We start from the raw sequence: 16,612 nt of genomic DNA on the forward strand, positions 1-16,612 counted from the left end.
AATATATAATTATTATTTAAAATATTTATGAAATATTCAAAACTTAAAATATTTAATTATTAAAAATAAATATGAAAAACGAAACAAATTTTTAAAAACTAGATAAATGTAATAAAATAATATTTAAATTTATAATAGAAAACGAAAGAATATTTTTTAAAAAAACTACGGGAGCACATTCTCGAAGTAGTTGGCGGTCGCGCTCGGTTCTGGAGACTCTCGATCGGTCAATTCGGGATCCCGATGCTGCATCCCGAGAGCCGCTCGTCTGGCCTCCAACGCTCTCTGCAAAGTCGGATACCCCACCGCCATCATGTCTAGCAGATCCTCCTGGGAGTCCAAACGACTTGTTAGGAATCCATTAGAGCTTGCATCCGAAAAGTCTCCTGGTCCCGTCTCGAAGAGTATGACGAAGTTTTCGTCAGCCCTTGCAACTTTGTTAACAGAACCTATTCCCACCGTCCGTCCCTTCTTCCTAGGAGCCACCTTTAAAAGAAAACATATTAATATAGTTAATTATATTAAAGTAGTCAAATTAATTTAAATAAAATTTTAAAATTTTACCTCTTCGAAGATCATGTCGATCTCTTCTGTTGTCAATTTGATAAGTAATCCATCGGAAGAATGCTGGCTTAGTTGGGTCTCCCACTCTTCAACCCGAGCAGCCACATCGTTGAAGAGTCTCTCGGACGCAGGATCGACAAAATTCTCGTCTGATGTGGCGTGAGTAATCTTGAATAGATCAGACAGAGATGGAAAGACTCCAGTCTTCTCAGGCTACAAACATAAAGAATAGATAAAATTAAATATTAAATCTTAAAATTAAAATTAATTAATAAATATAAATTTAAAAGAATAAAAGTAAAAATTACAATTAAAACTTACAGCTTCTAGACGGATCCTAGCATGGGTTTTTGTCCGGTTCTATAAACCATGGGAAAATGACCATCTTTATCCTTCGTTCTTCGGGAAGCAGAGCACGAGTTAGCCTTACGGATCGGGGAGGGTAGCTTCCAATAGGCGATGAGGCCATCCCATGTGTCCTTCGTGATCTCGATGGGCTTTCCCTCATAAACGTAGTACTCCCACTTGTCCTTCCAATCTGAGACGTGTTGCAAAGGCAGATCTTTTCTTTTGCAAAAAAATCTCTCTTCACGCTCTCGTTGATTCCTAAGGACCAGTTCCACCGTTTCTGAAAGAAACAAAATTATGAAAGAAATTAAAATAAATAATTAATTATTAAAAATAAAAATTTATTGTTTAAAAAATTACCGTAAAACATTTAAACCATGTCGTCTTAACGTGATCTGGAGTCATGGTCCAGTTCGGATAAGGCCCGTTGAAATATCCCTTGATCGTCTCCGAAACGCTCCGGCGGTTGTTGGTCCCAAATTTGAAAATAGAGCTAATTTGTTAGAAAATTAAAAATATTATTCAATTTTAAAATAAAAAAATAAAAAAAATTTAGTAACAAACCAGTAAGTACCCGACGGTTTATCGGGGTCCAGAATATCCAAACCCTCTCGTCCAAGCTGGGCAAGAAGATCCTCCACCGTATATCTCGAGTATGGTGCAGATGGAGGCACACGCAAATCTGGATGAATTGCATCTGGTGGGGCAGGCTGAGGTGCAGCAGGTGGAGCTGCTGGAGAAGGAGGCATCAGAGGTGGAGGAGGAGGAGGGCTCCAATGAACTCTCTGAGATGTCTGGGAGTCAGGAACTGCCTCGGAAGATGAAGGGCCGGAAGAAGATGGCCCGACACTATCGCCAAACATCTGAGAACAAGTGGCCGGTGCTTCCTAGGAGTCATCTAAATAATAAAAAAAATATTAGGATCAATTTAATTGAAAACCGAAACCTAATCTTTGAATATTGTTCTGGTACCTAACTAACCACCTAAACTAATTACCTATAAACTAACCACCTAACTAAACTAATTTAAAAAAAAATAAAAAATTAGAGAGAGAGACAGTATCTTAGTAAGGAGGGAGAGGAGATTGTGAGAAGTGAACGAGGCTCGGCCTCGTTCTGGTGTATATATAAGAATGACGGTTCCTCGTAAATTTGTCGTAATTTTACGACGAAGTTACCACGCTCGCACTTTTAAAGTTACGACAAATTTACCAGCGTTTTTAACGTTACGACGAAGTTACGACCCCCGCATTTTTAATGTTACGACGAAGTTACGAGCTCGCATGTTTTGATAGATTACGACGAAGTTACGTGGAACTATGTTTTATGACAAAGTTACGTGGATCTATGTTTTACGACGAAGTTACCATGCCCGTGTTTTTTTACGAAGACTTTACTATGAAATATATGAAACACCGAAATCAAATCCCGAAACCCCAAAGTTACATATCTATAACACCATCATCTCCTTTACACGTTCATCATCTTTATCAAATATCTTAAACCCAAAATTCCAAATTTATTTTTTAAAACCAAAAAGAATAAGTATTATATAAAACAACATTTTTCACACATACATTAAGTCTATTAGCTAACTGGTATAAACAACATTTGTTACATATATTACATCATTCTGAATCGTTTGAATTCTCATCAATATCAATACAATGATCATTGTCGCTTCCATCGAACTCGTCTTCACGTGCTTCATCTGTCACATCGAATGGGAGTAGTCATTGCATAAACACATGACAACCATTACTCTTCATTCCTGAGAACTTTTGAACTCGTTCAATACATCTTGACAGATTTGAAATATAACCATCGGGGGAACTTAACTTCTGATGCAACCCAGTCAAACAAAGTCGTCGTCGCCTATGGTGACAACCGGAAGATGGGAACATGAACGTTTCCATTGCTCTTAATATGTATAACTCATTTCTTGAGCAAATATTAGGTAAGTACATCCTTGACTTTTTGTTATCTTTTGTCTTTCCTGGGATGTTCAGTATTGTATTCATGATGTTGTCAAAAAAGTTCTTCTCTATATGCATCATATTCAGGTTGTGGTGTAAATGAAGATCCTTCCAGTAAGGCAGCTCTCTATACTCTTCTTATACCAATTGTGAATGACTCCATACCCATCATGCATATTTCCAGGAACATGCTAATTTCCTACATGCTTGACAGTTTCCGGAGCTCCGTAATAATCAATTTCCGCTTCAATCTGTTGGCTAGTGAGATATGGGGGAGGACGGTCTCTGACAACTTTTTGTACCTAAAAAATGGCTTATTTCTATTGTACGGATGGGAGAGGGGAAGAAATCGACAATGACAATCAAACCAACAACTCTTCCTACCATTCTTCAGTTGAAAAGCATCCGTCAATCCAAGACAATATGGACAAGATAATCTTCCATGTATTGTCCAGCCAGACATCATCCCATAAGCAAGAAAGTCACTAATCTTCCACAGCAGAACTGCTCGCATCATAAAATTATTTTTCATGGAACAATCATACGTCCTCACCCCTTCTGACCACAAGTCCTTTAGCTCTTGTATCAATGGTTGAACAAAAACATCTAGCGACCATTTTGGATGCTTCCCCCCATGGATTAATATGGTCAAGAATTGAAATTCTTGTTCCATGCACATTTCCGGCGGCAAATTGTACGGCGTAAGAATGACAGGCCACAAAGAATATTGTCTCCCATACATACCAAATGGACTAAATTCATATGTGCATAACCCAAGATAGACATTTCGAATATTTATAGCTAAATCTAGGTGTACTGTGTTGAAATGTTTCCACACTCTTGCATCTGACGGATGAGCGACCTCACCATCCCTCTGGACATGTTCAGCATGCCGCCTCATCGCTGCAGCAGTCCTCTCAGATTGATATAATCTTTTCAACATGTCTGTAGTCGGTAAATACCACATCCTTTGGTACGGTACCTTATTCCTCCCACGTCCTTGCGGTTTGAATCGTGGTTTCTTACAGAATCGACACTCTTCTAGCTTCTCATCGTCCTTCCACTAAATCATGCAGTTATCGATGCAAACATCTATCATCTCCGAAGGCAACCCAAGACTATAAACCAATTTCTGAATCTCATAATAAGATTCAGCTGACACGTTGTCTTCTGGCAAATACTCTTTAAACAACTCCGCCCATGCACCCATGCAATTCTCAGGTAAATTATGATCCGTTTTAATATTCATCATCCTAGCTGCTAGTAAAAATTTAGAGAGACCTTCTCCACATCCAGTGTAGATTGGTTGATTTGCAGCATCTAGCATTTCATAAAACTTTTTTTCATCTAAATTAGATTATTCAACATTTCTATCTTCATCAGTTATTGTTGTAGTTGTTTCTGAAAATGCATCAGTGATCATGTCGTGAACCCTATCATGATCAACCATCTTGCTCCTCTTGATAGTAACTATATTCATTGTGCATATGATTCGGTTCTTCATTATTACCAACATCCTCAAAATTATTATTACTACAACTAGCTTCATTTCCACCATAACCCTCTCCATGTTGATATCAAATATAGTACTGTGGTGTAAATCCTCTGTTTACTAAGTGCTTCCATACAGTTTCACTATGTCCAAATTTTGAATTTTTGCATTTCTGACAAGGGTATAACATCTTACCGCTTTCTTGCGTGATCGGTGTACAACCCACCTGGTACATGAATGTCTCTAGCCCGCTCAGAAATGCATCTGTCACTCTACCAGTGGAATCTTTATGCGAATACATCCAACTCCGCTCGGCTTAGTTTCTCCAATCTCTGTAAATACAACTGGTGACTAATGAATAAAATGGAATAATGGATTCCTTATTATTCATAAACTCTTTTACCATTTATAAGGAATAGTTTTCATTCCTTCTTATTTTTTTTTTATTCTAGAAGAATATAGAACAAATATTTTCCTCACTAAAATTGATAAAGAATAATCTTCATTTTCATTTATCTAATTTTATTCTTCTACATTTTTTCCCTAATCTTTCCTAATATTCCTATAATGATCACCGGTTAGACCCGATATTCATTAATAAATAATGACAAAATAAATAACATGTAAAAATATAAACCATTATATACTATAATGATATCAAACAAAGTGCAAAACAACAATGATATATAATTACACGATATATAATATGAAATTGCAAACAATATATAATTTCTAGTTTTTTTAAACAGTATATATAATTGTTTTACCATATAATCAAATACAAACAACTTTACAATAAAAAGAAGGATACGTGAAGGAGTATTAAGTAAATTCCAACCTAAACGTCAAACTTCACCACGTGTTCAAGTTCTAAAGAAACACACCAAATAGCTCTTTCCCTCGAAACCCTCGTGACCTGAAGAAACCCTAACGCGGCGGCTCCTCCCCCGGCATCCGCGACACTAGCGGCGTCGGAGGCTACTCCTTCAACTCTCCCTCCCCTTTTCCTTTTGTCTTTCTGGTACCATTCCATCCCTCGGCGACATACTTGCTGTCTCTGGTGAGTTTAACGGTGGCTAGTGGCTGTTCTGACCACGGCGGAGAAAGAACTGGACATATCGAAAGCGGATCTGGAGCGGCAGTGAGTCGAGTGAAGAGGTGGTCACTGGTTGGGTCGGCTTTTAGGGTTCTACTGTCGAGTTCAGTTCGAGCTGTTTTACTTTGGTCTCGTCGGCTCCCAGTGAAGAGGCGGTGGCGTGTGACTGTTTGCTTGACACTTTGGATGCGGATTTGGAGGTTGGTCTCACCTTGCCAACCATTGTGTCAGATCTGCAACAAATGGGTGGATATGGTGACGATAGGAGCTGCCTCGGCGTATGAGATGCTCTATGTCTTCTACCGCTCAAGAGAACTCCAGAGTCTCTCTCTGGAGGCACACCGAGGTTCGTACGGAGGACGTGTGTTCACCAAACTTTCTCTCGCGATGTGTGTACTGTTTCTTTCCGGAGACCGTAAAGAATCGTCTATGGTTTGGTCGGAGAAAGAAAGGGAAGTGCTTCTTCTCTGTTCAAGCAGTGTTGCGACATTGGCGTGAAGTCGTCTGATTAGGAGAAGTTGTTTCTTCGGTTCTCGGAGACGAGTCATGACAGTCCTTCTGCTTTTTCGAGTGGTCTGCGGGAGAGCTCGAAGGACCAATGGTGATCATGATTAGAGGCATGGTATGCGCAGTACCGATTATTGTCTTATCCGGTAGTTGTGCCTCTTCTTCTGCTGTTCAGGTTCAAAGCTGTCCGTTAATGGAGCCATGACCTAAGCCCGTTTTTTCCCCAGCTACGAAACCGTTGTCCCGAAGCCCTCAGATACATGGAGAGGAGTAAGCGCTGGTTTGGCGTTGAAGTAACTGGTCGGCCAAATTCTTTCGATCTCTAATCCAGTTGCTAAGAGCTCTAATTGAAGACCTCTCTCAATCGTGAGAAGAAGCACCTTTCCGGTGATGAGCAATGGTCGAGCTCAAAATTCCAATCAATAGCTCCATTCGCTACGTGCGTTTCTTAGAATTCTCATTATTTGTTTCTGCAGGCTAAGGATATGTTTTGTATTCTGGTTTTTAGTGGTAGAATTTAGTGGTTTAAGAGTCGGTTCATTCCGAGTAGTGGAATGAACTTGTTCTCAGAGTGGTGAAAAATGTGATATCATATTGATTCGGGTAGCGTAGGATCCTTCTAAGTGTTCCTAGGTGATACTAGATCCCGATATTGTATATGAGGTGAAAATCTTGTGAGGTTGTAATCTCGTTACGTTAATGCAAAGTTGAAGTTGAACCAAAAAAAAAAAAAAAGAAAAAAAGAAGGATAAGTGCGTCAAATTCAAGTTAACTATTGGAAACTATTGTGATAGACAACATTGTACATAAAGTAGTAGGTTCGAAAGCTCATACACGATATTTTTTCCTGTTACTTTTTCCCCTAGATTTCTAATCAGTGCATTTACTAATTGTAGGATCAACCGCGAGATAACCATATAGCTTTGAGTCTAACCCAAATACATCATTGGGAATCTTCCAGACTATGCAAGTAATCATGGCAGTCATTAGTATAGTGAAACATAGAGTAAGTAACCACCGTATATGGAGAAACTAAGCCGAGCGGGCAAGGCAATGTGTTTACAGAGATTGCACTAACAAAGGCCGAAGTGGTGAAAAATACTTTTCATCTGCATTGACTATTGATGTTAACAGAGCAAACTCGGTTTCTTTTTGGTTCGATGCAGAGAAGATTTAATAATCGATCTTGCTAGACTAGTAGAGTCAACAATATTAACCAATAAACCTAAGGCTTTTACAAGATTTGAGTAACACTAAGCAAATCCTGGAGGAGGGAGTCTCCACAAGATTGACTATGTGTGTAACATAAGTCTTAATTTGAAAACCAATCAAACATATCATCTTTCTTCTTCACCTCAGAGAATAAACATAACTCTTGTTGGTGCCTTCCTCGGTAAGCTCGACTAGACCCGGCATCTATTCTTGTAGAGGGTGGTTGTTCTGAAGACATACCAAGCCTCAGTGATAAATCGCAGAGCCTCTCTGTTGTTTCTTCCGGGGCCTTTATACCAATAGGCATGCCAATGATTATGGGGGTTTCAGGGACTCTTAAAGACATGTCCACTTGATCATTACCTCCGTAATACAAAGGATAGACTGAACCCAAGTTGACTGGAGCTGGAGATGGAGATGGAGCAGTGGTAGTCCCTAGTTTTCTAGCCAATGGCTTTTGCTGCATCGGCATGGATTCATGTAGAAACGGGTAACCGCGAGGAGGTGGAGGAGCAACACGGCTGTTGCTGTTATCAGAAACATCCACAGGGATTGCCGCTTGAACAGTATGGCTTGGTTTGGTCGATCTTTGAGCTTGATGATGATAATCATGATGGTATTGCGGGTCATTAGCGGAAGCAGAAACCGGTTGTTGGATCTTTGGAGCGAGGTAAGTCCTTATATTACTATGTCGTTGGCTTCTAGAAGCTCTTACAGCAATGCAACCAAGGTTAAGAGCAGCTGACAGCAGCCAAAAAAAAAAACACCACAATGAAACAGTACAAACCAAAACCTCATTTTGACAAGTTTACATAACAATAAAAATGCAGAGTTTATGAAAAAAAGCAAGGTTACCTTCAACACAAGGAGGCAAAAGAGGGCCAGTTTCAGTGGTTTCATCTCGTCTAATAATGGTGTCGATAGCATCATTGACTCTATTCCACAGAGTATCAGCATCTGTATACTCTTCCTAATGGGAATCAAAAATCGAAACTCAGCGTGAAGCACATATAAAAGAGAGGAAAGTTGGTGAGAAGGACCTCGGAGTTGGCTTTAGAGTACATGATTTCCTCGGCTTTCAAGACGACAACAGGCAACTTCTCCTGCCACTCTTTGTTCTTCCTCGTGCCCGCACTGTGAGCTTCCATGGCGAGTCTGAATTATCCAAAACCCCAAATTTCAAAAACCCTAAAAAGAGTTTAGTAATCGAGAAAGGTGAGTGAGAAAAACCTGAAGATCTGGCGGATGATGGAACCTCGAATTGGTTGGTGACGATCGCTATGCCAAGCTCGTTTCACGCACTCGTAAGGTCTAGCACCTGGCCGAGGCATCTTCTTTCTCAGAGTCAGAGCCTAGTCGCTATGGCTAGGAAAATGGAGAAGATTTAGAATCTTTTTAACCGATCCACGGTATTATAAAGGGGGAGAAGCTCAAATAGATCTGAAATATGAGTTCATAGCGTTAGGTCTCAGTCATCGCGGAATCTCCGTTGTCACTGCGTCTCCATCGTTCGTCGCCGTCACAGCTGCTCCTTCTGGAAATGACTTAGGGACCAATTCTCTAAACACGAAACGAACCGGCTTTGTGAGTTTACAGTTATGCCCCTCGTATGGATTTTAACGGCTTGTGTGGATTTTTAGTCAGAATGCTAGTTCAACCGGTAGCCCATATTCCGGATTTTAACGGCTTGTATGGATTTTATCAGATTTTTACCAGTTCCGTCGATTCGGATTTGATTTCAAAATGCTGGTTTACGATATTGCATATCCACTGAAGATATGTTTTACTTATATGATTGCTTCTTATACGGTTCGATATAGAAAGGAATGATTTATATATTATCTAAAGATACAAATAAACTAATTACAAGAGAGAAATCAATGTAACAAAATCTGAAAAGATGAGCTCTACAATATTTTATATCCACTAAAGATATGTTTTACTTATCTGCTTGATTCTTTTACAGTTCAATATGGAAAGGAATGATTTATAGCTTATCTAAAGATAGAGATAACTACACGTCCAAATATGTCAGTCTCAAAAAAATTTAAATTATCAAATACCAAGTTATGTCTAAAGCAAAAGATTTTAAAAAAGTTTTCAAAAAGATGGATCAGTACAATAATGGTGATATCTCATGGGAAGAATTAAATTTCCATGGCATAAGCAAATGTTTCTTCCTATGACAATGTCTCAAGTGGATAATATGTTTGGAGTGCTTGAAACTGTAGGCGAAGACCGAGTATTTGGAGCTTCTAAATATTTAGTTAATCAACTTCATCATTCATCTCTTTTCCGGTTAAACATGAAGACGTGATTAATAAGGAGCTAAATAAAGAGGTTAGTAAACTAAAAGTCGATCATAATGCCAAGAACATATAGAATCAACTTGAACACGGCTATCGGTTGAACCGATATATAACTTTTACTTATTTTCCTTAAAAATTTTAATTCCGTTATTAAAATCTGTTTTGTATTCTAAACAAAAATTTAGGTTTTCAATTTTTACTATCATCTTTCTTTGCTGCCGACTGTATATGTGTTTCGACTTTTTATGTTTTTTTTTAATTTTTTATTTATTGTAATTTACTTGACATTTGTTGTTTTGTTTTATTATTCTACTAGTGGTTTTCCGGCGCTATGTACCGGTTTTTCTAATATTAATATTACTTCGTTGGTTTTATAATTTAGAACATTTTAAATATTATTTAGAAAAAAATGTATCAATGATATAGAGATCTATTAATTTGATAGTAATCTGGTGCAGCCATGAGTAGAGACATTGGAGAGCTAAGTGAGTCTGACGAGGAAGAGCCAGACTTGAGCCGAGAAGAGCCAGACTTGAGAAGAGAAGAGCCAGACTTGAGTAGAGAAGAATCTAATGAGCTAGTCAGCTTGTGGGGTGGACCAGTAATCAGATCAAGACTGAGAGGACAAAAGAAAAGCCTCCAACACTTAGCCAAATCCGTGGGGCTTAAATCAGAAGAGGAGAACCAAGATTAACCAGCTTGTTGGTTTAATTTTATTTCAGTGTAATTTGATTTCATTTAAATTAAACCAATTTCGGGTAGGATTAGGATTTATTAAAAATCAATTTCGATTGGGTTTAGTTTAGGAATTAGATTAAACCATCTTGGTTTATGATTAGGGTTGCTGGGGGTTTTCTATTTATCTTTCTACGCGCATAACATTTTAAGTTTAAATATATGCATGACAATATAAGTTTAAACATATGCATAACAATTTGAAAGTGTAATAGCCAAATTGTTTATTATTTGATTGGCAATTATTAATTTTAATTACGATATAAGATTAATTTTAAAATGTGGACTTCATACAATAATTATGGAAAACTTAGTGTTTATACGTTTATTTATTATGTTGTGAATATATATATACTTATTTATTTATTTATTATGTTGTGAAATTATTACCTTTTGCACATAGTATATATGAACAATTGGATATGAAAATACTACCTTTTGCACATAGTTTATAATCTTATTAAAATTGTTAATTTAGTTATTAAGATAATATTACACATTTAAATTGAATAGTTTAGTAATCTTGTCTCACTTATAGTGCAGTTTTTAATATATAGTCTTACTATAAATTATTTTCCCAAACTTTCTATAAAAATAAAGAGATAAATAAATATTCATTGTTTGGTTTTCCTCGTGATTTTGGTCACCTCGACTTGTATTAGTAACAAACGTCACATGCCCAATTTCAGCTATGGTCTTTGTCTTAAAGACTGAGACTTTATATTGTCCTATTTAGTACTTCACATAAAAGGAATTACGATAAAACAAGCATCACATTTAAATTGTGTAAGTAGATACCCTGCTCAACAAAATCAAATAAATAACACCATAAGAAAATTTAAGCACAGCCAAATACTTGTCGCACTTTCCTCAAAGATTACCAAAAAATGGAGGAGTAAGTATCTCTCGTGAAGACTAAACAACCAACAAACATTTTGTGCAAGTTATTTTTCATAAATGGAAGAACCATAGAGAAACAGAAATGAGTGATTGAGTACTGTGCGAGTTGTGTCATATCAAAAGGGGTTAAAAGAAGCGTTTCTCCTTTCAGTTGTGTCCAGTGTCCACATCAGATTCATAAGAAATTGCATATGATACTTCCTTCTTTGCCATGCTCTCTAAGACACCGAGATAGATTTTGGAACCAAAGATCAAAATCATGAAAGAAGACCGTAAATACAAATTAAGAGAGTCGATAGCACTATGGTACCATGCTATATCTGTAGAAGGGAGGCTGGTAGCGAGAAGTGAAGATGCATTTGAAGGCTTGTTGTTGTTGTTGTTTAGTGGTATGGTCATAGGAGAGCAGCGGCGCGTAAATAAGACATCAATGAAGGAGGGGACGGAGGATTTTTTTTTTTTTGCTAGCATATTTATAATTGAACAATCCTGAAGAAAGACAGACAAATACAACTTTAGTGTTGGTTGTGTTCAACTAATCTAATCATGTTTAAGAAGAAAAACAAATTGATATCAGAATACGCTTCGAACGTAGAGAATCAAAAGAGCTAATATAACGACAAAAAAATTATACAAAAGCACAAAAGCAAAATTTTGGAAGATAAGGCTTATCTTCATCATCAAAGGTATTGCATAGCACCCATTTCTCTATCCTCCCGAGATAAGGCCTGGTCATCTTCCACTCTGAATTAAGTTGATGGTCCCGTGGATGAGTGTAGACTGCAACACATCAAGAACGAACCAAACATTTAGACATCGAGGTTTGTGAAATATGTAATTGACAGAAATAAGAAACAGAAAGTTGTCGAAGTTACATGTTCATCGAGAAGAAGCATGTCAACACTCATAAGCTCTCCACCTTTCCTGACATTGCGAGCTTCCCAGAACCTCAGAAGACGCAACTCCGCTGTGTTTGAGCAACAGACTGCTATCAAGTTGGCGAGAAGAACATAGGAAGACGACATATTTGAAGGGGATGTGTCGGATTGTTTAAGCTATAAGATATCTCAATGGTGTAGATCTATCGCTCCAAAAACACTTATTTATAGGTCGACCTTGGATCTGTTACATACACCACTCGTTAATGGTAATAAATGAGACGAACTGGGAAGGGAGGTGGGGTGGAGCTTAATGATTGTATTAAAGCTTGAGTTTAAGGAAAATAAAAGATGCTACAGGAAACAGGCACGATGGAAGGACACATCATCGAACTGGAGAAGAGGGCACACCAAACCGTAAACATAAAGCGGGCCAAAAATATCAAAGTAGTGATGGCCCAATGAATTAACAGAAAGCCCAACGATTACTCCGCGAATTAGAAGAAAGAAAAAAGAAGCTCTCTCTTTACTCGACACGTGGCGCAATATGGGGATATGAGAGATGAGGTGGCGGCGTCTGGAGAGTTTCTCTTCAACTTTATTAGTATATATATATATAGATAGAAGTTCTAACTTCTACCACATAAACTGTGTTTTCTATTATTTGTCGTGAATCACATGACTTTATTTATCTTTTTGTTTTACAATTTTTTAAATAACTAATGTTTTGTGATGAATGAATGTCACTTAAACTTGCATTGTTATTTTTAAATTATTTTGATATATATTTATGAATGTTTAGATGAATGGTGGAGATATTGTGGATGTGATGCTTCAATTTTGTAAAAGTTAGCAATATGAATTCTTAGTCGAACTGTTTCTTCATCTCGATGTGAGCGTAATTGATTATAATGAATTAGAGAATGTTCTTGATGAAAAATATCCCAAAACTGATGAAGTGACAAACCCATAAAATTTTTATGATAATTTTAAAATATTTGATTGAACTTTCTGATTTTTTATCATATATAATATTGACTAAACTATTTTATTTGTCATTCTTAGATTTTGTTGAAAATTTCACTATGCCACCTGAAAAAAATGAAGTGGACGATGATAGAGAGAACCAAAATTAGTTGATGTGATATGGTGATAAACAACGAAAGAGAATATCATAAATGTAAATTATAAAATTACTTAAAAATTATAAACAACGAAAGCGGATATTTAACAATTGTGACGATTTGATTATTATGTAAATATTTATCTCCGCGCATGAGCATAGGAAAATCATATACCAGTTTATGCTTGGTATAAAATTAAAACTAAATTATCAATCAATTATTATAGTATATCCGAGTAAAGGTACATTTCATGCCCCTGAAAAACTTGAACTCGATTGAACCAAACTTGAGTAGGCACCCAAATGTCCAAGCTTAATCATCATTCTAACTAATTCACTATATTAATTATGTATATAAAATTAGATTTTGTACTATTTTAATAAAGTAAACATGTTGATAAAATTTTACGATGAAAATAAATTGCAATAGTTTATTATATTGCAATTACTTATTTATTTTGTAGTTTTATGTTTTATATTATTTTAGTTAAGACTATTATTTATGAGTTATTGAGTTGTGATTTTTTAACGTATTTAATTTTGCAAACTATTCAACTTTGATACGGTGTTTGTTTATAAAATTCTAATTTGATTTTAACTTGGTGCAGTTAGTATCTTATCATTTGTATGGTTATTTCGATTATAATATCGTATTTTGATTTATTATTAGGATTCATGAATTTAAAAAAAAATGCACAAATCACTTATATAATTTATAAACTAATAAAATTCCAAAATTGAAACAAAACATATTTAGAAGACCAGTCTGAAATTGCCTTATTTAAATATAACATTACATACCAAAGTTATCAACTGAATTGAAGATTTATCATTTCGATCAAAGTTTTTAATCTAAAACACTCAAATGTTTAGAAAAGTTTCTTATAAACAACATATTAGGTTTAATTTTGTGAAGGTAACACTAAGTGAAAATTGTATGCGCCGCATTCTAAATAGAAATTTTGTTTTTTTGTTGGAGTAACAAATAATATAGGTATTAAAACCTTTTAACCATCTCTATTACATGTTATAATTGTGGCATCAATAACATGTATAGCAAACTGAGTTATTTGAATTTTATTTAAATAGTCATTTTATAATATTCATTTTGATATTTCATCTATTCAAAGATGAACGATTTTTTTCTAACAAAATCAATGGGTTTGGTCTTTTTACAGAGAGTAGATAAGTTTTTTTAATGAATAATGTAAAATCTTAGATATTAATTTAGTAGTGTTTATAATTCAGAAATGAAAGAATTATTATTTTTATTTATATAGAGCATACAAACATACATATTATTAGGACTGAGAATTTCTTAATTTAGAAGGAAAATATTGATTAAGAGATTAAAAATTAATCAAATAAAAATAAACAGTAGTTAAGAAGTTTCTACTAAAGAGACAAATTTGTGAATAAAATTTAATTAAAAAAATAAAAATGTTTTAATGTCCTAAAAAGGTAATTTCTGAATAATTTGATGTATTTATTTTATTATTAAGATATTACATATTTTAATGTCATAAGAAAATTTGGTTTTTTACTGAACCACATGTTTCAAATATAAGAGAACTGCTATATTTTTATTTTAGTATATTTGCTCTTTGATATTAGGTTCCTTTTTATATATATAAAATAATTTTTTTTTAATTATTGTATAAAATTCATAATTTTTGTATATTTTTATACTAAAGCTATTTTATTATATTTTTTATTTATATAATAAATTTATTTTTATAAAATTACATGCTTAAATATGAAAATTGATATATATATATATATATATATATATATATATATATATTAAAAGATATTTTCTTTTTATATTAAATTCCTTTTTGATTTGTAACCAAAAAAAAAAATTATGTTTTCATTATTTTCTAAATATGAAAATGCTATATATTTATATTAAAGATATTTCTTTTTGATAATAAGGTGATTTGGAAAAAAAATAAAAAAAGGTAAACCAAAGATATATATAATGCATGTTAATAATAAACCCAATTCATTAAAGTTATCATTGTAATTAATCATTCTAATAATTAATATGAGAATGACACATAAGAAATTAACTTTTCAAATAATATTATAGTGATCTCGAAAAGAACATTGATCGGAGGAAATTCAGTTTCTCCATAGACAAGCTCCTAAGAACATCATTAACCCACAAACCCATTTGGGTCTCTTAATAAATATTTTAGTATTTAAATGTAATTAAAAACTCTAGTTAAGAGACACCTTGATTTTTCACTCCAATGCTAGTTTCTTATTTAGGGGTTCCTAAAAACAAAAGTTTTAACATTACAAAAGTTTTAACATTGCAAATCAAATCAGAACTCTAGTTAAGAAACAAAAATTTCTCGTTTTAGAGATAATAACATCTATCACCTATTCCCAAATTCTAACAAGTGTATATTCTGATCAGACCAATGGATACTTAAAGAAGCTCTAAGGAATTCGGAAAATTGGAGAGAAATCAATTAAACCCGAAAAGATGAGAAAATGATAACCTGTGAGGATTTACAGAGGAAAGGAGATGAAGAGAATACACCGGAAAAGTCCTACTCCTACCATGGCTTCTTCTTCTTTCTTCTTTCTTCCTTCTTCACGGTAGAGAGAGCCAGAAGAGACGTCTCTTCTTTTGCTTGATTAAGAGACGTAGTTTCAGATAATTGCTATTATTTTTTTTTAATTCTAAAAACACTAAGAGACGGGACTAAAAGACCCCGTTAATGATGCTCTAAATTAAAGACACAAAGATATTACATACTAGAACTGGAGAAAGGTCAAAATATCTACGTGGCCAACACAAAAATGATAAGAAAAAATAATAACATCAAGAATCGGAGAGAAAAAGCCCATGCATAATTTTTTTTGAAATCCATGCAACCTTCGAAACCACTGCATCACCAGAAAATCAGCGGACTTCTCAAAAATCGACAAAAGAATTTTACCACCAAAAATTCTAAAGCTTGATCTACAAAATTAAAAGATTTTTTGGACTAATCACACCATCAATCAAACAGATTTAGATCTTTCGATCACAGAGCAAGGTAGATCTTGAACATATCAAAAATTTAAGCCGTTCTTGAATCAACAACCATTTCGCCATCATAAGCACTGATTTCAAATGCCGGCTTCCTGGGATGACGTCGCTCACTCTCTCCTGTCTCAATCGGGAAGTAGACACCGTAACTACCTGTCCATAGTCACTTGGCACAAGCCACGATCTACGATCTCTGGTGGGAACGGAATGATCGTCTACACAGAGGTAATCACCGATCTCCTGATCTGACCATTAAGAAAATCTCCTCCACAATCAAGAACAGAATATCAGCTCTCAGACCTGAGAATAACCTGTGAAGATGAAGCAATAAGAAACAAGATGGTTGGTTAAGGTCTCAAGACAATGGAGATTCCACTACAAGAGACAAGCATGCATGGTTGGTTAAGGTCTCAAGACAATGGAGAT

The 16,612-nt window shown here is 35.2% G+C and overlaps 1 protein-coding gene across 1 annotated transcript; it reads right to left on the reverse strand.

The window, feature by feature from the left end:
- Nucleotides 1-7,151: 7,151 nt before the first annotated feature.
- LOC106301873 lies at nt 7,152-8,762 on the reverse strand. The gene is made up of 4 exons (XM_013738357.1): nt 8,426-8,762; nt 8,236-8,350; nt 8,051-8,165; nt 7,152-7,936 (listed from the first exon to the last, which is right to left on the reverse strand). Exons 1-4 carry the CDS (start codon nt 8,524-8,526, stop codon nt 7,296-7,298), a joined length of 972 nt encoding a protein of 323 aa, XP_013593811.1. The 5' UTR covers nt 8,527-8,762; the 3' UTR covers nt 7,152-7,295.
- Nucleotides 8,763-16,612: the final 7,850 nt, after the last annotated feature.

Source organism: Brassica oleracea, chromosome C7 (genome assembly GCF_000695525.1).
Source record: "Brassica oleracea var. oleracea cultivar TO1000 chromosome C7, BOL, whole genome shotgun sequence".
NCBI classification, from domain to species: Eukaryota; Viridiplantae; Streptophyta; class Magnoliopsida; order Brassicales; family Brassicaceae; genus Brassica; species Brassica oleracea.

What these genes read in the sequence shown, in the direction of transcription:
- LOC106301873 (XM_013738357.1), bottom strand. Translation starts at nt 8,526, where the DNA reads ATGCCTCGGCCAGGTGCTAGACCTTACGAGTGCGTGAAACGAGCTTGG. An exon ending in ACTCTAAAGCCAACTCCGAG is followed by an intron (nt 8,166 to 8,235) that starts GTCCTTCTCACC and finishes GATTCCCATTAG; the next exon opens with GAAGAGTATACAGATGCTGA. An exon ending in TTTGCCTCCTTGTGTTGAAG is followed by an intron (nt 7,937 to 8,050) that starts GTAACCTTGCTT and finishes GGCTGCTGTCAG; the next exon opens with CTGCTCTTAACCTTGGTTGC.